The following is a 22,235-nucleotide window of genomic DNA, read 5'->3' on the forward strand; positions in this document are numbered from 1 at the left end:
GCAGGGGATAAGAGTGAGACAAAGCTTACTTAGATGGTAAGCTCTGTGAGACAGGCACTGTCTTTTGGTTATGTTTGCACAGCATCTGCCACAATGGGGACTTGGTCCATGACTGGTGCTCCAGGATGCTATGATAATGCAAACACTACTAATAATGATTAATAACAGAGCTGCCTTTGATGGGGTGGATGTACCCTGCCCTTTTCATCAGCAAGGGGAAGAAAGGGTTAACAGACTCTCTGCAGAGAAAAGGAAAAGCCCTGCCATACCCTAAAGGCTGCTGCAAGCTGTCATCACAGAGGAGGGACATTGCCATTGACTTCAGTGGGGCCATGGAGACACCTAAAGGAAGTACCGTCCCAGTTGAAGTCAATTGGAGTTTTGCAATTGACTTCAATGGGGCCGGGATTTCACCCCAGATCTTAAACCACCCAAAATCATCGGTGATCGGCTCTCACAGAATTGGTGCACAGCTAAAAATTTGTCAACAAGCAGGATGTCTCCTGCATCACTTCCATGCCTATGTGTTCAACATAAATATTTCATCCATGCCATGGTTTCATTGATCTCTTGTATAACACAGCTACTTTGCATCTGTTCATTTCCTGCGTGAATGCTTTTTTCTCCTGCTTTTAAATGAGAGTAATATGTTCTATAGATCCGGGAAATCACTACTCGGAATCCTGTGGCCAGGCGTGGTGTGCACACTTTGGACAATTGGCGAGAGGTCAAAGAGTTGCAAGAATGATTTGAGGTCGGGTAGATATATGCTACAGGGCAAGACTTAAGGAGCCAGACCTATTTAGCTTATTAATATTATTTGTTTATTATCGTAGTGTCTAAGGGACAACCAAGAGTGGGGCCCCATTGTGCTAGGCTCTGTACAAACACAGGAACTCACTGTCCTGGCCCTGAAGAATTTACAATCTAAACGGTGTCTCTAGCTGGCCTCTTTGCAATTTGATCCCAAAGGCCAAATTGGGGAGCAGAGGGAAAGCACCTCCAGGGTCCTACTGCCCCCAGAGTGTGTGGGTGTTGCGGGGGGCCCTTCCCCGCACAGTTCTGGGTCCACAGCAGTGCAGGGGGAGGGAAGGCTCTGTCTGGGCCCCATCTTCCCCCCCTCCACCCAGTGCAGCCATTGCTGCTTCTGCCCCTCCTAGTTGGACTCTAGATAAATAATAATACTAATTGGAGATATACCAATCTCCTAGAACTGGAAGGGACCTTTAAAGGTCATTGAGTCCAGCCCCCTGCCTTCATTAGCAGGACCAATTTTTTGCCCCAATCCCTAAATGGCCCCCTCAAGGATTGAACTTCCAACCCTGGGTTTAGCAGGCCAATGCTCAAACCACTGAGCTATCCCTCCCCCTCTAATCCTACTCATTAGAAGGCCCTTTTGTCTAGCAGACAACAGCACAGAAATTCAAACTGGAAATACGACTTGTTAACAGTGAGGGTAATTAACACGTGGGACAGCTCACCAAGGGACATAGTTGGAGTTGTTACAGCAAGACTGAAGGTCTGTCTAAAAGACAGGGGTGGTGCCAGCCTCTTCCTGGTGGTGGTGGGGCTGAGATGGGCCTTAGCCCCCCCTTACCAGGAGGCCGTGCCTCGGAGGCCCTGCTCCTCCTCTCCACCCCCAAGGCCTCGCCCCCACCCCCTGGCCAGGACAGAGCCCAGAAGTCAGATCCAGGCAGTGCGTGGCACTAGCTGCTCGCAGGGGGTAAGAGTTGCCTGGGCAGGGAGACCCAGTCTGGGACTAGCAGAGCTCTCGTGGCACTCAGGGAGCAGGGCCCAGGAGCCTGGGCTGGAGTGGGTCAATCCAGGCTGCTGTGGGGAGCCCCAGACCCTCCACCTGTCTTGGATGGTGTGCCCCAGTGGGTGGGGACACGGGCCGGGGGCTGCTCTCGAGCACCACTACCCGGGCTTCGCTGCTGGAGCTGGGTGCCCGGCCAGCAGCCGCTGCTCTCTCCGCTCTGCCTTCAGAGCTGGGCAGCTGGAGACCGGCGGCTGCTACGGGGTAGCTACAGGGGGGCTAAGACAAGATCCCCCCCCAGAGCCGCCCTGGCTAAAAGATACACTCTTGTCCATTCAAACGTTGTTGGACTCAGGAGTGTTTACCTGTATTGTGTGGGACAATGAGTCTCTCCATTGCAGAAATTCCTAGGTGAGATTCTCTGGCCTGTGCTACCCAGGAGCTCAGACAAGATGATCATTGTCACCATTCAGAGCAACGGCACCTGTATTTCCTCTTGTGGTCCAGCAAAGGCATCCGCTCGCAGGCTTTCGGCTCCCCAGCCGTCACCTCTCTTGGGCAGAGATACGTGTCTCATTCTGCATCCTGACTAGGGTATTTCCAGGCTGCACAGCTCCCGGCCTACACTGTGATAACCCCAATAAGGTTGTCTACCTCAGCAGGCCTGCTTTGCCTTCTCTAAAGTTACCACATACCCTTTTCTAAGCAAGCACACTTATTCTTAAGGTGAAAGCAATACAGAGAAAACACACGGAGAACAATAAAAGAACCTACACGTATGCCAGTACAGTAAGTCCTTCCTTAAAGTTGTCCCAGTTAACATTGTTTCGTTGTTGATCAATTAGGGAACATGCTCATTTAAAGTTGTGCAATGCTCCCTTCTAACGTCGTTTGGCGCCTGCTTTGTCCACTGCTTGCAGGAAGAGCAGCCCATTGCAGCTAGCTGGTGGGGGCTTGGAACCAGGATGGACCGGCAGCACCTCCATCAGCTCCCCGTATCAGCTCCCCGCTCCCCTAAGTTCCCTGTGCAACAGCTGTCAACAGGCTAGCAATTGCAGCTATCCCTCCCCCTACTGCCATGTGCTGCTACTGCCCTCTGCCTTGGAACTGCTCCCTGAGCCTTCTGCTTGCTGTGCAGGGGGGGAGGGGAGAAAGACAGGAGCTAATATCAGGGTGTCCTCCTGCACCCCACTTACCCCATCTTCCATAGAGCAGGGGGGACACACAACAGGGCTCAGGATGGAGGGAGCTTGCTGGCAGCAGCTGCAGTCTCAGCAAGCTGATCTAATTAACAAGGCAGTGTACTTAAAGGTAAAATGCACATCTCTCTCTCACACATACACACAGTGTATGTCTCTGTCTGCGATGCTGTCTCCCCTCCCTCCATTCCTGCTGCCTTGTAGAGTGTGAGAGTTAACCCTTGAGGGCTCAGCCAATTGCTAGTTCATTATTTAGCAGTTAGGCATTCCCTGGGAAATATCCCACCCTCTGACTCCACCACCTCAACCAAGCTTCACAATCATCATCGCTGTGTACCAGTATTAAATTGTTTGTGTAAAACTTATAGTGTGTGTGTATATATATATATATATATATATATATATAGTCTGGTGAAAAAAATCCCTGGAACCTAACCCCCCCACAATTACATTCATTCTTATGGGGAAATTGGATTCACTTAACATCATTTTGCTTAAAGTCACATTTTTCAGGAACATAACTACAATGTTAAGTGAGGTGTTACTGTATGCTTTTCAAAGATCACCCCAGCGTCAACAAGGGCTCTGGCAGCTGACAGTCCTTCAAACCCCACCGAGTGTTTTTTTGTCGTTACAAGCTCAAAACTGCCTTGGGTGAGAACAAGCACATCCATGAATCTGTGAGGAGCACACCCATGATCTGTGAGGCCTGCTCTACATCTGAAATTTAGGTCAATCTGGTTACGTTGCATAAGGGTGGGAAAAACTCACACGCCCCCCCCCCGAGAAATTTAGTTAAGCCAACCAAAGCCCCGGTGTAGACAGCACTAGGTTGAAAGAAGAATTCTTCCATCAACCTAGCTACCACCTCTGAGAGGTGGATTTACTGCAGCCATGGAAGAACCTCTGCTGTTCTACTGCTGTAGCAAGTGTCTACACTACCGCGCTACAGCTATGTAGCTGAAGCTGTGTCACTAGCATCTCTAAGGGAGACTTGTCCTCAGTCACGTCTTTATACTGTTTGGGTCTTCGATCCCTCCTCATGTAACAGGTGGTCAGCAGACAAAAGGGCCCCTCCTCATGGTGAAGCTTCAAAGGGCTCAGTCCGGAGGTGGGAAAATTGCATTTCCACACTCCCTTCCAAGTATTTCCTAGGAAACCCACTTAACTCTAAAAGTTCACATTGTTTCAAATAGGCCTTTGAAGCTTATAACTTCCCAGAGTTTACATTAGTCTGCTCTCCTCCCTAGAGATGTTACATACAATCCCACAATACTACACAAATATTTGCCTTTTTAATACAGAGAACATCTACAATACTGCAACTTCATTCAGTAAGGTTTAATTTAATTCACTGAGGCTGGTCCAGGCTATTGCATAAAATCGTCATAAACGTCACAATCATAACAGTCTCTGAAAATGGCCCTATTTTTCCTGAGTGACAAGGTGGGTGAGGTAATATATTTTACTGGACCAGCTTCTGCATTTTTGCATAAGTTTAGTCATCTTAGAGCTAATTTTAAACTGTGGTATGTTCATACTGTAGTCAGTTGAATAATTTCTGATAGAACATTTTTCCATCAGAAATATTGTTTTGTTGAAATTGAAACTTTCTGCAGGAACATGTTGATTTTGGTGAAATGTCACGTTAAAGAAGTTGAAATGAGGTATTGTGAGAAGGGTATCTGACCTTGTAGGGATGAAATATTTCACTTTTTCATTTTGAAATTATTTGTTTCAAAATTGTTTGCAGTGTTGTAGTAGCTGTTTCAGTCCCAAGGTATTAGCGAGACAAGGTAGGAGAGGTACTATCTTTTATTGGGCCAACTTCTGTTGGTGAAAGAGACAAGTTTTCAAGCTACACTGAGAAGCAGAGCTCTGTGGAGCTCAAAAGCTTGTCTCTTTCAGCAACAAAAGTTGATCCAATAAAAGCCAGTACCTCCCCCACCTTGTCTCTTGTTTTAGAAATGTATTTCATTTTAGATTAGATTTTAAATTTTTATTTGATAATTTATAAAGTCAGAATCAGAAAAAAATTGTGACTTTATCAAAACAACATTTTGCTTGGCTAGAAATGAAATTTTGCTGGAAATTTCCAATTTCTTTGGTTTCAAATTTCAAAATTGCAGAATTTCCCATGAAACAGAAATTCTGGTTCCCACACAGCTTCACTTGGAAGTATCACTTCTAAAATGTTTGGACATACGATAGAATCAATGTGCACAAGATTTATTTCCAGATTGCATCTTAAAAGCCAAAATAAATCATATATAAGCATGTATCAAACTCTGTTTAAAATTTTACCTCTCTCTAATGTAAACATTGATTCCTATACCCAGTAGCTGTTCCTTTAAGACAAAATCTAGCTGGGGTGCAGTGCACATATGGAAGCATTGATTAGGCAAGTGGCAAGCTGTGACTTAATGGTGAAAATGGACAATCTTAAGGTCCTGGTGTTATCAAGGCACTTGGATGTGTCTAACCTTTAGCATGTGAAGTCTATTCACTTGCTCAAATCCGTGCCTGGCTTGAATCAGAGCCTACAATGATATCAAACTACAACTAATTAGGCATTTGTTAGTGGTTGGTGTATAAAAGTATTCATCTTTGACAGGAAAGCTAGGGACAAAACCCAGATGTCTAAAGAGTAATCCCTGCATGCAAAGTGTGTGTGTGTGTGTGAGAGATTGTGGGTAGGGTTACATATGTATTCTTCCTTAAATAAAAATGATTACTTGGTTCCATTCATATGTTCATCATTTTCATCATCCTTCTATAATCTTTAACTACACTTCTGATGAACAATTAAATTAATCAGGTTTTTGCCTCATTGTCCTATATTAATCCAGGCTTGCTAGCTGCTAACCTTCTTTGAAGCTGCTGCCCACTGCTGGGTTTTTTGCACTACACAGAAGGGAATATTTTAAGTAAAACTCATTAATTGCTCTCACTTGGTGTAGCAGAGAACGATGGTTGATTTCATGGGAACACCTTGCCAACCCAACAGCAAGAACTAACCTGTGCCAATATTCCCTATTTTGCAAGGATGTCTGAGCGGGAAAACCTTAGTAATCGCACAGTAATCGCACAGATTTGGCACAGATTTTCCTGTGGTGGGAAGAACATCTCAACTGCCCAACACTGTGGCCTTTAATTTCAAAAGGGGGAACTATATAAAAATGAGGGGGTTAGTTAGACAAAAGTTAAAAGGTACAGTGACTAAAGTGAAATCCCTGCAAGTTGTGTGGGCCCTTTTTAAAGACACCATAATAGAGGCCCAACTTCAATGTATACCCCAAATTAAGAAAAACAGTAAAAGAACAAAAAAAGAGCCACCGTGGCTTAACAACCATGTAAAGGATAAAAGACTTCCTTTAAAAAGTGGAGGCAGTGAGGAAAAAGACTTCCCTTTAAAAGTGGAAGTCAAATCCCAGTGAGGCAAATAGAAAGGAGCACAAACACTGCCAACTTAAGTGCAAGAGTGTAATAAGAAAAGCCAAAGAGGAGTTTGAAGAAGGCTAGCAAAAACTCCAAAGGTAATAACAAAATGTTTTTAAGTACATCAGAAGCAGGAAGCCTGCTAAACAACCAGTGGAAAGATGATAAAGTCAGGAGAAACTAAATGGATTCTTTGCTTCAGTCTTCACGGCTGAGGATGTTAGGAGATTCCCAAACCTGAGCTGGCTTTTGTAGGTGACAAATCTGAGGAACTGTCTCAGATTGAAGTGTCACTAGAGGAGGTTTTGGAATTAATTGATAAACTCAACATTAACAAGTCACGGGACCAGATGGCATTCACCCAAGAGTTCTGAAAGAACTCAAATGTGAACTATTAACTAAGGTTTGTAACCTGTCCTTTAAATAATGACTGGAAGTTAGCTAATGTAACGCCAATATTTAAATGATCCTGGCAATTACAGACCCAAATTAGTTGAAACAATAGTAAAGAATAAAATTGTCAGACACATAGAAAAACATAAACTCTTGAGCAATAGTCAACATGGTTTCTGTAAAGGAAATCGTGTCTTACTAATCTATTAGAGTTCTTTCAACAAACATGTGGACAGGGGATCCGGTGGATATAGTGTACTTAGATTTCCAGAAAGCCTTTGACAAGGTCCCTCACCAAAGGCTCTTACGTAAATTAAGCTGTCATGGGATAAAGGAAAGGTCCTTTCATGGATTGAGAACTGGTTAAAGGACAGGAACAAAGGGTAGGAATTAATGGTAAATTCTCAGAATGGAGAGGGTAACTAGTGGTGTTCCCCAAGGGTCAGTCCTGGGACCAATCCTATTCAATTTATTCATAAATGATCTGGAGCATAAACAGTGAGGTGGCAAAGTTTGCAGATGATACTAAACTACTCAAGATAGTTAAGACCAAAGCAGATTGTGAAGAACTTCAAAAGATCTCACAAAACTAAGTGATTGGGCAACAAAATGGCAAATGAAATTTAATGTGGATAAATGTAAAGTAATGCACATTGGAAAAACCCACCCAACTATACATACAATATGATGGGAGTCAGGAAAAGATCTTGGAGTTATCGTGGATAGTTCTCTGAAGATGTGCAAACAGGATGTTAGGAATCATTAAAAGGGGATAGAGAATAAGACTGAGAATATATTATTGCCCTATATATAAATCCATGGTACCACACACATCGAAACTGTGTACAGATGTGGTCTCTCACCCTCAAAAAGATATTCTAGCACTAGAAAAGGTTCAGAAAGAGCAACTAAAATGATTAGGGGTTTAGAGAGGGTCCCATATGAGGAAAGATTAAAGAGGCTAGGACTCTTCAGTTTGGAAACATGATAGAGGTATATAAAATCATGAGTGATGTTGAGAAAGTGGATAAGGAAAAGTTATTTACTTATTCCCATAATACAAGAACAGGGGTCACCAAATGAAATTAATAGGCAGCAGGTTTAAAACAAATAAAAGGAAGTTCTTCTTCGAACTCCTTACCTGAGGAGGTTGTGAAGGCTAGGACTATAACAATGTTTAAAAGGGGACTGGATAAATTCATGGTGGCTAAGTCCATAAATGGCTATTAGCCAGGATGGGTAAGAATGGTGTCCCTAGCCTCCAGAGGATGGAGATGGATGGCAGGAGAGAGATCATTGCCTGTTAGGTTCACTCCCTCAGGGGCACCTGGCATTGGCCACTGTCGGTAGACAGATACTGGGCTAGATGGACCTTTGGTCTGACCCGGTACGGCCTTTCTTATGTTCTTATGTTCTTACCAGCGTTTCTCAGTACTGGAGATTGTCCCAGTCTCCAGAAATACTTTTAAATGCAGAAACACAATGCAGATTACACCTTTGAATGGTAAATGTAAGAATACTGGCATGACAATTTACAAATACTGTGTGAGATTGTGAACTTTCTGTATGCAACGCTTGAATTAGTGGGGGTGGGAGTGAATTTTCATAGATCCCAAGGTCCAGAAGGAACCTCTGTGATCATCTAGTCTGACCTCCTGTAGAACACAGGCCAGAGATCTGCCCCAGAATAAGTGCTAGAGCAGAGCTTTCAAAAAACATCCAAACTTGATTTAAAAATTGCCAGTGATGGAGAATACACAACATTCCTTGGTTAATTGTTCCAATGGTTAATTACTCTCACTGAGGGGTGGAAATAAGAGGTGGGCCCCCTTCTTTTAGGAACTACCTCATTTCTGTCTTGTGGCCCCCTTACTTCCCACTACTGTTTAAATTAAAGTGAGCCACTTGACATTTAGGGGGCCCCTACTTCTCCACATAATTTAAGCACTCTCTGTACGTGTCTTTACCAAGCTGCAAATTCTCTCTTGTCCTTTCACCTCTGTGTTGGGCTGAAATTCCAAGGGGTGGTGATACAGGACTGACACCAGAGGGCCCTTGCATTGGAAAGCTCCTCTAGTCAAATACAAACAACCTAGAGAATACCCTGGCTCACACCAAAGAGAAACAGTTTGTCAGGGGAGAGGTTGCCCAGCAATGAAGTCACCTGGTCAGGGTCTGTGATCACCTGAGGAAGGTGAGCTGGGAGTCACCTGACCAAGTTTATAAAATGGAAGGCTTCTCTATTTGAGAGCTTTTGCCATTTTTGCCAGCTCCAAGTAGAGGGATGAAGCTGTGGGGGATCCTTCCTACCTAAACTCAGATGGTCCCCAGGGAAAGGTAAGCTAGAGTGAGAATCCTTGTGTGCAGGGTGTTTGTTGTTTTCTAAATGATCTGGTCTCTGTTGTGCTTTAGGTCTTCAGGAAAGAGCAATGGTGCTTTAGAATCCTGTGCAAAGTGTGTGTGTGTGCGTGTGCTCACGCTCACTCCAGCTATCTTACAGCCCTTGAGGAGTTGAGCTGCAGACCCAGAGTTCTGGCAGTGGGTGTGTTTAAGCAATGGGGAAATCTGGGAGTCAACACTGGTACCAGGGTTGAGGTTGTTGGACTGCGGAGGGCTCAGCTGCCAGGATGGAAAGCGGGCTCGAGGTCCTGCACCCCGAACGTGTGCTGAGAGATCCCAAGGCAGCGGCAGTGCCTGGACTTGGAGGGTTTAAGCACATAGATTCAGCGTTTGGATCTCGTCACAGCAGTCTGGTGAGTGGCCAGGAGTTAAAGTGGTTAATGAGATATGGTATATATATAATCCACTGGTGAGTGTGTGTTACAGACTTCCCTCTGTGGCCAGTCCAGAGGATCTGAGTTTTTTTTTATAGCTCCACCTAGAGAGCTTTAGCTCAAGCTTGTGGCAGTTCATGCTTTTCGGGAACACCCTGCTTCATTCCATGGTGTTGGCCAAGCTGGTGGCCATCATATAAATACATGTTATGTCTCTTGTACTACAGTCTTCACGTTATGCCAGACCTTTACAGCATGGGCCAGATTTTCAATTTTGGGAGCATGCAACTGATCGCATTCATTTGCACATACCTGGCTTCCATGCACATCTACCCAATGTGGCCATTCAACCAGGGACGGTTGTGCATTAGAAGTATATAGCTGCATGTACATAGCTACATGGGCCAGACTTTGAAAATTTGGCCCTACGTGAGATAAATTCAGATGCAAATGAAATGTTGCTGTTTCAACTGAACTCGCAAATGCTTAACTGAACTCACAAGTAATAAGCCAAGTGCACTATGCCCCAAATTCTCTGCCAGTGTAAATGGGTGCAAATTCATTGACTTCAATATGCCTGCAAAGAACAAGAAAGTAAATTTGAACTTTTCTCTACAGGAGTGGAGACTACAGTGTCCTTTTCCTACAACTTTCAGCTCCCACAGAGCCTCTTGCTGTTACTATAACATAATTAATACATCTGCCACTACATCCACGATATTTCCCATGTATGTGACTCCCCCAATTCCACCTCCAGGGAAAGTCTTAGATTTGCCTTCTCTCATAAATACAGAGAGAAGGGTAGCATAAAATCCCTTCTTGGCAGCTGTACTTAATCGCCTTACCTGTAAGGGGTTAAGTAGTTCAAATAACCTAGTTGGCACCTGACCAGAAAGACCACTGAGAAAAGAAGATACTTTCAAATCAGGGTGGGGGGGGGGGAATTTGTTTTGTTTTGTTTTGTTTTGTTCCCTCTCTGGACAGAGAGAGAAGCCAAGCAGCCAACATCTCCTGAAAATATACCTGGAATAATCCATCTAAAATCACAGAAGTTGTAAGTAGGGCAAGGAAATGCATTAAGTTATCTTTTGTTTTGGTTTGTGAATTTTCCTATGCTACAGAGGTAATTTTATTCCTGTTTTTGTAACTGTGAAGCTGAGCCAGAAGGGAATCCTCTGTGTTTAAAATCTTTTTATTACCTGATAAAGTTACCTTCCATCCTGATTTTGCAGGTGTGAGTCTTTTACTTTTTTCTTTATAATAATGTTCTTTTTTAAATACCTTATTAATTTTCAGTGTCCTGAAGACAGAGTCTGGTCTGTGCCCACATTGCTCAGGCAATTGGTTGGTATATTATTCTCAAGCCTCCCCAGGAAAGGGGGTGAAAGAGTTTGGGGGGATATTTTGGGGGGATAGAGATTCCAAGTGACCCTTCCCTGAATTTGTGTATAAATCACTTGGTGGTGGTGGGAATAGTGTCCAAGGACAAGGAAAGGAAGTTTTAACCTAAGCTGGTAGAATATAAGCTTAGGGGGGCTTTCATGAGGGTCCCCACATCAGTAGCCCAGAGTTCAGAGTCGGGGGTAACCCTGACACCTTCATTCCCTCTTGCCTGGTCTGCTGACTCTTCCTCCTTCATGGATTTCCCCATATATCATATCTGTGTAAACACAAACGTCTTTCAGAACAACAAAAGCTGCACAACAGGATCAAGCAGTGTCATGACTCACGGTACTGCTGGCTTCCAAGCCAAGTAACTTTTCCTCTTCCAACTAAGATGAAAATTTAGCTCATTATTAGGCCAGCATGCACTTGTTTCTGATACCTTCCTTTGAAATGACACTGGCATTTGCAAACTCTGCTGATCAAATTGCAGCAGTCCCTTTCAATCATCTTAGGAAAGTGCTTCCAACAACCCCTATCAGCATCCACAGATTTGTGCTGTGTAATAGAAAACAAACGATAGGTTTTTCCAGAGCTAGTTCATTTCTGTGGTTGTTGGTGTAACTGAAATGAATAAGAATGCATGCTAGCACCGTGGAGGGCCTCTTAATTATCTGACCTTACTAGGCTGATAATTGCCTTCTCCTTAATGAGTTTATTCCTGTATTGGGGAAGATGTGTAAGAAGATTTTATTCTGTGACATAAATTGGGGCACTTTGATTTCACGATTTGGTTTTTCATTTGACAGAATGAGTTTTCTGGGTCTTTTATATATGGTTGAGTGCAGTGCTTCTGAACCAGGGGTATGTGTACCCCTGGGGGTACGCAGAGGTCTTCTAGCAGGTACATCAACTCAACTAGATACTTGCCTAGTTTTATAACAGGCTACACAAAAAGGACTAGCGAAGTCAGTGCAAACTAAAATTTCATACAGACAATGACTTCTTTATATTATATTATATTATATTATATTATATTATATTATATTATATTATATTATATTATAGCAGTGTTTCTTAATCTGGGGGGGGAGGCATGATTTATTTTATAATTATATGGTAAAAAGGAGAAAGTCAGCGATTTGTCAGTACTAGTGTGGCTGTGACACTTGTCTAGTGGATAAGGCACCGGCGTGGAAGTCAGGAGACCGTGGGGCTATTCCCACCTCTGCCTCTGGATTCCTGTGTGATGTGGGTAAGTCACTTGAGCTGTGTAAGTCTCTGTTTCCCCTCCCACCCTTTGGCTGGCTCATCAAGTCAGACTGTAAAGTCTTCGGGGAAGAGAGTGTCTCTTGCTACGTGTATATACAGCACCTAGCACACTAGGGCCTTCACATCCTAATGTAACGTAATCATCATAACCAGGATCTAATGACTATTGCATTATGAACTTCTTCTTTGAACTGGATGTCAGGCCCACTGGGTAATAGGTTTCAATTCACAGCCCAGCAAACACCAAGTTCCAAGCTAACCCACCTTTGATTCTTTATATTTTGCGTTTCTGAATATAAGTGACCTAAACATGTTCAAATTGTCTCACAAAAATTATAGATTGAAAACCCGGCACTGCACTGCATTGCACATCAACAAAATGTAGGCCAAGAGCTTCCAAACGGGGTGCTTGAAGCTAGACCATACGCCCTTATTTAAGCACCTTAGTGGCCTGAATCTTAAAGGTAGCTCCCACTGAAGTCACATCACTTATTTAGGAGCAGGAATAATGATTTAGGAGCCTAACTTGAGGCTCCTGTATTTTTGAAAGTCTTGGCCATAGTACCACCGCAGATCCACAGGATCGGGGCTATGCCCCGGCTTTTAAACAGTCTCTTTAGTGCTCAACCTGTGGCTCCGGAGCCACATGCGGCTTTTCAGAGTTAAAATGTGGCTCCTTGTACAGGCACCGACTCTGGGGCTGGAGCTACAGGCGCCAACTTTCCAGTGTGCCGGGGGGTGCTCACTGCTCAGCCTATGCCAGAGGCCCTGCCCCCACTCCACCCCTTCCTGCCCCCTCCCCGAGCCTGCCGTGCCCTCGCTCCTTCCCCCCCCAGAGCCTCCTGCACGCCACAAAACAGCTGATCAGGAGAGGTTGCCAGTGGGTAGGAGGCGCTGGGAGCAGGGGAAGGAGCACTGATGGGGGGCTGCTGACGTATTACTGGGGCACTCTGGCAATGTACACTGGTAAATTCTGGCTCCTTCTCAGGCTCAGGCTGGCCACCCCTGCTTTAGAGGAATCCCTTCAGCGTGCTGGATCCCCAAGGGGTCCCACTCTTCCTTCATGGTAGGCCACGCAGCCTTACCTGGCTTCAGCACTCCTTCATGCCATGAGCTCAGCCAATTGAAATAGAGGCCTGGTTAGAGACTGCACTCTTCAGGGACTGAAGTGTTTGCAGAATGGTCGGATTGATTAGGCAACTGTAACACGAGGTCGGAAGTCCTTAGGTTAGCATAGAGGAATCAGCATTAAGACATAGGCCGTCTGGCCAAGCCATCGCAATCCACCAGCCAACATTTCAGGCTCTGTCTCTTTTCTGACCTCTTTGGCAGTCCCAGGCTCTTCCAGAAGCTCATTCTTTATCCTTGGTGTGTCACCTCTCAGTCCTTTGTTCTCGAGCTGGTCTCTGGACAGCTTCCCAGCTGAGAGGTCAGAGGGAAACCTTCTTCCTTTGGATTCTGGTTTCCTAGGTGTTCATGTTCTGGTCACTGAGGCCAGCTGTTGTCTCTTTTCTGCACTGATTGCGTTGTTTTCAGAAGGTTCCATCTGGTTCCTTAATGACTCATTCATTGCAGCTAGACAGCAAGGCAACACCCACCTCTTATGCCCTGTGCAGGCCCCCAAAGCAGACTTAACTCTTGAATCCCCCACTGGGTGGCCATTCAAATTATATAGGGAAACTGAGGCACAAGTAGGATTCACAAGATTATTACAAAAAATTCCCACTTTGTCACACGTACAAAAGGAAAAAGAAGTTTCTGAAATACAGCTCTTCCTTAGAGTAACGTATTCCCTTCTGTTACTCCCACGTTTTCCAAAAAATCAGGGAGAACAGTCTGTATGCTAAGTACATTTGGTTACTGCCTTGAAAAACATACTGTGTTTTATTCCTAATAGGCAGGCAGGGAGCAGAGGGAAAACCGCCAAGAGGGTTAAAAAAATTGCAAGATTAATTTGAGGCACTGAATAAAGTGACTTTGGCTCTTCCATTGCACTCCCAAGCGAACATCAGCATAACTCTGTTCTAAATACTTTAATATAGTGCCTCTCACCTTTGCTTCCATCTCTATGGATTTCCCCAAATCTCAGATCTTCCTGCTTCAGTTAAGATCCAACACTAAGGTAGTACAGGAGACTACAAGGAAGTAGTCTTGCTAGGTCACACTAGAGGTCACTGCAGGAAAGGGAGAGAATTATGTACATTGCATTTCCTTTTATTACTCCCAACATATGGCTAAAGAAGCCCCCTTTGCTGACCCATCTCTGTGTATTTATTTAACCTTTGCTTTAAATCCCTAATTAAAACAAATGCATCAAGTAGCATAACCCACAAAGAAACGTATGCAAAATGTAGCTATATTCAGAATAGCCTATTCTTTATGGCAGAGGAATGCAATTCTCAGATGAGCTGTTCCCTGTCATTTCTGCTCGTTAGTGAGCAATAGCTTAAAAGGACAAGGAAATGTAAAAACAAGTGGTGGGTATTTATGTGGGAGGTGAGGTACCAGTAGAGTGGTAAACAGGCTGCAGTCAGACGGAGTGCACCCTGGATGCTAAGCTATACAAGCACTTCTGTGAGCTGGTGCCAGAGGGCACTGAGGATTTGACTGAATGTAGGTATATTATGGGATCTGTTCAGAGGGGCCATGCAAATCCTTGGGATGGGGGGGGGCAGTTTTTCTGTTTTTGCTTGGCTCTGACCTGCATGGAGTGTGTTTGTCTCAACGTGGTTAAAAACTGGCTGGTTGGTTTTCTTATGCTCTGTTGTGAAGTTGACTCCCAAATACTATTTATGGTGAAACTGAAGACAGCCTCTGAAATTAACAATAGATGACTATAAATCTTAATCAGTTACCTAGCAACTAACCCACTAAAATGCAAAGGTTAAAAGGAGGGGGCTTATTTAGAAATACCTTGGTGTGTACCTAATGCCCAGTTTTACATTCCTGGGTGGGAGGACAAAGAAAATGCATGTGATAGTTACAAATTATTGTATTGATCAAGGCAGGGAACTGCTGTACAATTATTCAAAGCTGTTTCAATCAAAATACCCCAGCAATGTGACACAAGTGGGAAAGCAACGCTCATCTGTTAGTCAGAGGGCTGTGATAATGAGCACGACAAGCACGTATGGATGGAACACAGAGTGCTCTCGATGAGTCTCTAGGCTTACTTTGCTGCTGTTTCAGACATTCAAAGTGTGTGTATCACAGAATAACTGTGCAGTGAATATTCCACGTACATTTTACCAGTATGAGAATGCTAATGGACTATGCAGCAGAAAACCTACACAGTGCAATAAATAAATGAATTCAAGTAAACGAAGCACTATGACATGATTCATCTTGTTTTGAGTTGCTGTTCTGCTTGGCACAGCTTGAAATTCCCCATCCTTGTCTTGAACTAAGGCTTGAGGCATAATCAGCTCTATTTTCAATAACCGTAAGGTCTTCAGGCCAGAGTGGAAGCATCACTTTGTCTCCCTAATAAAGGACCCAAGTGAGGGCACATTTAGCCACAAAGAAAAGGGTTTGGTGAATAAGCAGAAGACAATGCCGTAAAATAGATCCCTGTTTTATAGCCCAGTCCTTCAGCGGCATGGCATTTAGAGCCACTTATTTCGTTTCCTAACTCCCCTTTTGTTATTGAAAGGGCTTAGACAATACCAGCCAGAGGGTTATTATCAGTGGGCTTGGAGATGGCTGCAGAATTAATAAAGGGCTGTAATTCACCTGAGCTGAAGCTCTCCTTGTCAAGAGCCACAAGAGGGAGGACTGAGCAATATCTGAACAGCAGCAGCTGGGCCCACCATTGACTCCAGCGTCATTTGTGATGTAAACTCTTGTTGTGGGGGTTAGATCTTCAGCTGGCGTAAACCAGCATTGCTCCAGTGAGTACAAAGGGGCTATGATGATTTTTACTCCAGCTGAGGATCTGGTCCGCTGCCTTGTAATTTATTCACAGCAGCAGCTGATGTTAAATGTTCTCTAGAAAGGCCACATTCTGCTTCCTTTGCTCATGCAATTTATTTGACTGCAGTGGGGCTGCTGGCAGATTGCAGGTGGACAGGGATTGGCCCTGCACAGCACCTGGGGAGAAGTATGGGAAGAGCTGGGGGAATAACACGAGAAATTTTCCATGAACATTTGTCTAAATTTGAAGGGTGATCGTCTAGATTTTACAAGCATGGTATGGGGTGGGCAGCAGAAGGGAATCAGGAACCTCTCGTTCCTTGCATTGCCCTGTAAAGGCAGGGCCAGTCTCATGGGTGGGCAACCGCCCAGGTCACTGTGGTCGGGCGGGGGAGGGGACATCATGGTCAAAAGGCTAGAAGCAGGGTAAGCCTGGGGTGCGAGGCCACAGAAGGGAGTTTGGGGCAATGGTGGGGAGGCAGCGGGGCCCAAGGATGCAGTAAGGGCTTGGGGGAATGAGTGCTGGGTTGTGGAGAGCCCAAGGAGACAGCGGGAACCGGGGGCACCAAAATACAAGTTCACCGAGGCACCATTTTCCCCTAAGACTGGCCCTGAAAGGCCAGACTGAATTCCAGTGCCCACTGCAGGGGAGTTCAGAGATGGCACTCTAGCTATTCCCCTGTCTTGCCAGGTGTCCGGAAAGGCACAGAGTAGGCAGAGCCACGATTCTGCCTGCATCCCCCGCTCCCCCCATCCCCCCGCACACACAAGCTGAACAGCGTTCGTACGCTGCACCACTTAAACGGGCGTAACGTCCTTCGCGCTCCTCCAGAGCACTGGGGGGCAATGTGTCTGAGGCAGTGAAACGTGACTCTGAAGGCTGGACCAACGTCAGTGCACAATCGAGCCCTAAACAAATCAGTTATGTTCACATCCCTCGTGTGTGTCTGCTTTCCAAGCACCTTCATGCCATTGACTTTTGCTGCCAGAAATGTTTGCAGAGACAGAATTTTACATTTGCTCTGCAAAACTTCATCCAAGAAGTGTGCTCAGCCAGTCAGGGAATAGGAACTATACCATACGACGTATCTGACCAATCAGAATTAAGAACCATTGCCTGAATTGCTCAGGAGAAAAGACTCCTGAACACATTCCAGTTTAGCTTGGTGAAGCTGGTAAGTAATAGTGCACACTGCAGTATTTGTACACAGAAGGGATTTCGGTAATGTTTGCAGCGTAACTGAAAGCCACCCAGCCTGGTAATTAAAGTTTAGGCAGGAACTGTCCTCAACCTTCCCTGGAGCTCATTGATTGTATGCACCAGTACAATAGGGAAGGGATCCTGCCACTTTGCACATCCCAGCAGGTTGAAACATCAAAAGGAAGCAAGAGCTCGGCTCGCTATGGAAAAATGGGAATAGACTTAAAAATGAGACGGGCAGTAATTGGAACTGACAGCTCTGTACAGGGCTGGTGGAATGATATGGGGCAAAACGTGTAGAACAATTTAAATAACAAAAAAAGCCAACAATTTGTCAAGTATATTGTCTCTGACAAATATTATTCTACCCGCTCTGTTTCTGAGCCTATTGCTGAAGGTGTCTGTCTCGCCAAACAATAATACCGCTTCGAATTTCATCCTTTTCTGCAGAATAACCCACGGAAGGATGACACGTCTGTAGATAGCTCCAGGGCGTTTCCCTCTGGAAAGAGAGGGTTTATGAGGAGACGGGGGTGGTGGCAGGGCAGGTGCAAGGATGTTTCTTGCCCTAGGCGAAACTTCCACCTTGTGCCCCCCCGAGCCCTGTGGCATCTCTCCACCCCCGCTCCCCCTGGTCCGGGGAGCTGTGCGGCAGCTCCCCGCCCCAGCTCACCTCTGCTCCGCCTCCTCCCCGAGCACACCGCCGCCACTCCACTTCTCCCGCCTCCCAGGCTTGCAGCACCAATCAGCTGTTTGGTGAAAAGCAGAGCGGGGTGGTGTGCTCAGGGGAGGAGGCGGAGCAGAGGTGAGCTGGGGCGGGGAGCGGTTCCCTGCGTGCTGCGCCCCCCCTTACTTGCTGCAGGTGGCCCTTCCCAACCCCCCCTGCACCAGGTCCCTCCACCTAAATGCCGACGATGACAGGGGTGGCCGAAGATCTGGCCGCCGGGGTCGCCACTGAAGGGCCCAAAATGCCGCCCCCAAAATGCTAGCGCCCTAGGCTAGGTTTGGTGAGGGGCTGCCTCCTGGCTCCCTCTTCCTCCCAAAATGCACAATGCTCCCAAACTTCATCTCACGCATGTTCTCCGGGCCCATCTCTCTATTTGAGTCCCCCCCTTAGCACTGTAGGTATCCGAGCATCTTGCCAACATTAATGAATGCCTCCTTAAAGGAGGGCTTTGAGGGAAGGCAGGATGGCCACCTCCATTCTCTTGATGGAAAACTGAGGCAAATGGATTAAATGACTTGCCCAGGCTTACTCAGGGACATTGTGGCAAAGCCAAGAATCAAACTCTGATTTTAATTTCTAGATCCTCTCCCCCCCTCCAGCTAATCTTTCATGCCCAAGGGGTGCAAACCCCACTTTTTGAGACATGCTGTTGTAAATCTTCATAATATGCACTTTCCCCTCTTTTCTTACATGCTTTGAGCTACAACATATATAGTGTTTGAAGCATCACCATTGGCATCTGAGTTAGCACCCACTGAAATGCACAGCCCAGCCTTATTGTTCAGGCTTTCTGCAAAGGCAGGCAGACACCTCTGCACTGGCTACACTCCGGTCACGTTCGGAAGCTTTTCTTTCCAACCATAACAGTTAGAGACTGGCTTTATCTTAATTAAAACTGAGAGTGGTGAACAATTAAGAGGTAGGTCCATGCCCGCTTCCCAGGGCCTCAGGGGGCTGGCCCCAGAGGATGGGAAATATCGCCCCAGTGCAAATGGAAGTAGCCACAATGTGATTTTTGTTGCAGAAAGGAGCTGGCAATATAGCCATGAATGTGACGTACAATCTATATTTCTCTAGCTCCTTTCATCTCAGGAGCCCCAAATGCTTTGGAAACACTATTGTATGTGGTGTTGTAGCCATGCTAGTCCCAGGATATTAGAGAGACAAGGTGGGTGAGATATCTTTCATTAGCTCAACATCTGTTGGTGAGAGAGACCAGCGTTTGAGCTTACACAGAGCTCTTCTTCAGGTCTCACTAACACTAATCATTTAAGGCCGTGTGAGGAAGCAGGATAAATGTCCCTTCTCTACAGGTGGGAGAAAAGAGGGCCAGAAAAATGGCGTCACTTGCCCACTGTTGCGCAAGTAGTCAGTGACAGGACCCAGTTAAACCCCCCCAGGATTCCTGGATCCCAGTCTTGGGCTCGGATTCTGATGGGCCCGATCCTTGTGTGGTGCAGAGAACCCATTGAAGGTACTAGGAGCTGAGAGGGCTCAGCAGTTTGCAAGAACACGCTCAGTGTGCTGGGCCAGTTGAAGAATCCAGCTTTGTAGAGTGCCCCAGATGCCGACCTTATTCGCGTTACTAGTGGAGTTCCACTGGCTGTGAATGTGGTCTGTAAGCAGGTCATTGGGACCAGAGGACATGTTCTCGGTACTGTTCAACTCCCTTTCATAGCACCATAGACATGTCGGGCTGGAAGGGGCATCAAGAGGTCATCTAGTCTAGCCCCGTGCATGGAGGCAGGACCAAGTTAACCTAGACCAGCCCTGACAGATGTTTGTCCAACCAGTTCTTAAAAACCAACAGTGACAGGGATTCCACCACCTCCACTGGAAGCCTGTTCTAGTGCTTAACTACTCTGACAGTTAGAACGTTTTCCCAAATATCTAACCTAAACTGCCCTAACTGCAGACTAAGCCCATTACTTCTTGCCCTACCTTCAGCGGACAAGGAGAACAATTGCTCTCCATGCTCATTATAAAACACATTTGCAGACTGTTATCAGGTCCCCACTCAGTCTTTTTTCTCAAGACTAAACATGCCCAGTTTTTTTAACCTTTCCTCATAGGTCAGAGTTTCTAAACCTTTGATCACTTTTGTTGCTCTTCTCCTTAGCAGCTGCATCACATTGTTGGCTCACATTCAATTTGTGTTCCCCTAGAACCTCAAATACTAGTTTCAGCAGCATTACTGCCTAGCCAGTCATGCCCCATTTTGTAGCAGCACATTTGATTTTTCCTTCCTAAGTGAAGTACTTTGCACTTGTCTTTTTACTGACGTTTATCTTGTTGAATTCAGACCAATTTTCTTATTTGCCAAGGTCGTTTTGAGTTCTAAGCCTGTCCTCCAATGTGCTTTGTGCCACCCAGGCACTGTGAAGGCTGGGGAAGCCACCCACAAGTCCCCAGTGGGGATTCCCCGGGCACAGAGGACTCTGCAGCAAGCTTGTACACCTCCATCCTGGTAGCCCCTAGTGCAGGTGGCGTGTTGGTGGCAGGAAGGGGGAGTGCTGGCTGGGAAGGGAGCACAGTGTGCTCTGATGATCCCCAACTGACACAGGGACCTTTGGGGACCACACGTAGCTGGGACAAGTTAGAGCAGCCTCCAGGATGGGGCTAGAGCAGAAGATCATGGAGCCGTCATTGCTTTCTAGTTCTGCTGCTCCCAGCGAGGTACAGCAGAGAAGCTGGACCCATATCATTTTAAATTAAGAGTGAACTGCACAATTTTTAAAAAATGGAACCATCTGTAGCAATTCCTGCCATATGCTCCCAGTAACTGAGCCAAGAGGGACAGCCTGTACATTAGGGCTAAATTCGCCCTTGCTTAAGTGCGACCAACTTCACTGATTTCAGTGCAGCTACGCCAGCAGGGAATTTAGCCCTAGAAGTCTGGATTACTTTAAAAAAAATGTTTTAAACCCACTGCACGTGTCCTGACCAGCCAGACTATTGAGAGCACTGCAGACCTTAGAGCAAAAGCAATTAAACCAAAAATGATTTGCAGGTAACCTGGAAAGCATTTTCCATAGCACATTGATTCTGGTTTTAAATCATTTTTCTGATGCTGATTTTCTTTTGGCAGGTTCAAATTGACATTTTAGTTATTCTGTACCTCATACAAGGCACTGAAATGCCATAAAGTTAGGGCCTGATCTTGCAAGGTGCCTAGTGCCATGAAATCCCCTCGACTTTGCCTAGAGATGAGAGCGCTCAGTACTCACCTATTACTACTGTATGTTATTTACCATGTCCCATTATTATTTGTACTGTAGTATCAACCTGAAGTTAATTCAGACCTCAGAGCCCCATTGTGTACTCACATATTCAAAAGACAGTCTCTGCCCCGCAAACAGCTTGCAGTGTGTACAGAAGTCACTCTCACAGCGAACAGGATGAGAAAGAATCCAGGAGGACAAAGAAAATGAGGGAGAAAGCCAGAAAAGAGTGACTACAGGAGAGAGGAAGTTTGGGGAATGGGAAGTAGCAGGGTACAGGGAGACAGGGAACGGAGTGGTCTACATTGTCACTAGGAGGGTGGTGAAGCACTGGAATGGGTTACCTAGGGAGGTGGTGGAATCTCCTTCCTTAGAGGTTTTTAAGGTCAGGCTTGACAAAGCCCTGGCTGGGATGATTTAGTTGGGGTTGGTCCTGCTTTGAGCAGGGGGTTGGACTAGATACCTCCTGAGGTCCCTTCCAACTCTGATATTCTATGATTTCATTGAAATGTAATTTTGTGCAAAAATTTTGTTTTTGAGAAAAATGTTTTGGCTTTTCCATAACTTTTACAGAATCTTTTAGGGTAAAAACTGTCTAGTTTTGGTAAAAATGTTCAGTTACTGGGCTTGGAAAACCAATCATTTGACCTGAAAACTGAACATTTTAACTCAAACTAATATGTAAAAACCAGGAAATAAGGTTTTTGGTTTCATTTCCTTCACCAAAACCTCAAAAAATGCTCACTGGACATTTGGAGCAACATTAAAAATTATTTTTATTATACAATTCCAGCAAAAAAGTTCAATTTTTATGGAAAACTATGGAGCAGATAAACAGATTTTTGACTACCTCTGAGACACAGGTCCCAAAGTGAGTGAGATGGGCAGAGAAGAGAACAAACACGAAGGAAAGGAGGGAGATGAGACGACATTGTGAGGGACAAGAAATACTAGGGGTG

The 22,235-nt window shown here is 45.4% G+C and overlaps 1 protein-coding gene across 1 annotated transcript in view; it reads left to right on the top strand.

The window, feature by feature from the left end:
- The first annotated feature begins 9,067 nt into the window (after positions 1–9,067).
- The window catches only part of PRICKLE2 (prickle planar cell polarity protein 2), a 201,120-nt gene continuing 187,952 nt past the window's right edge, over positions 9,068–22,235 (top strand). The window contains exon 1 of the mRNA XM_039482373.1: positions 9,068–9,123. Within this exon, the coding sequence (XP_039338307.1) occupies positions 9,107–9,123 (17 nt within the window). The 5' untranslated portion in view covers positions 9,068–9,106. The remainder of the gene's footprint in view (positions 9,124–22,235) is intronic.

Source organism: Mauremys reevesii, linkage group 7 (assembly GCF_016161935.1).
Source record: "Mauremys reevesii isolate NIE-2019 linkage group 7, ASM1616193v1, whole genome shotgun sequence".
Taxonomy (NCBI): Eukaryota; Metazoa; Chordata; order Testudines; family Geoemydidae; genus Mauremys; species Mauremys reevesii.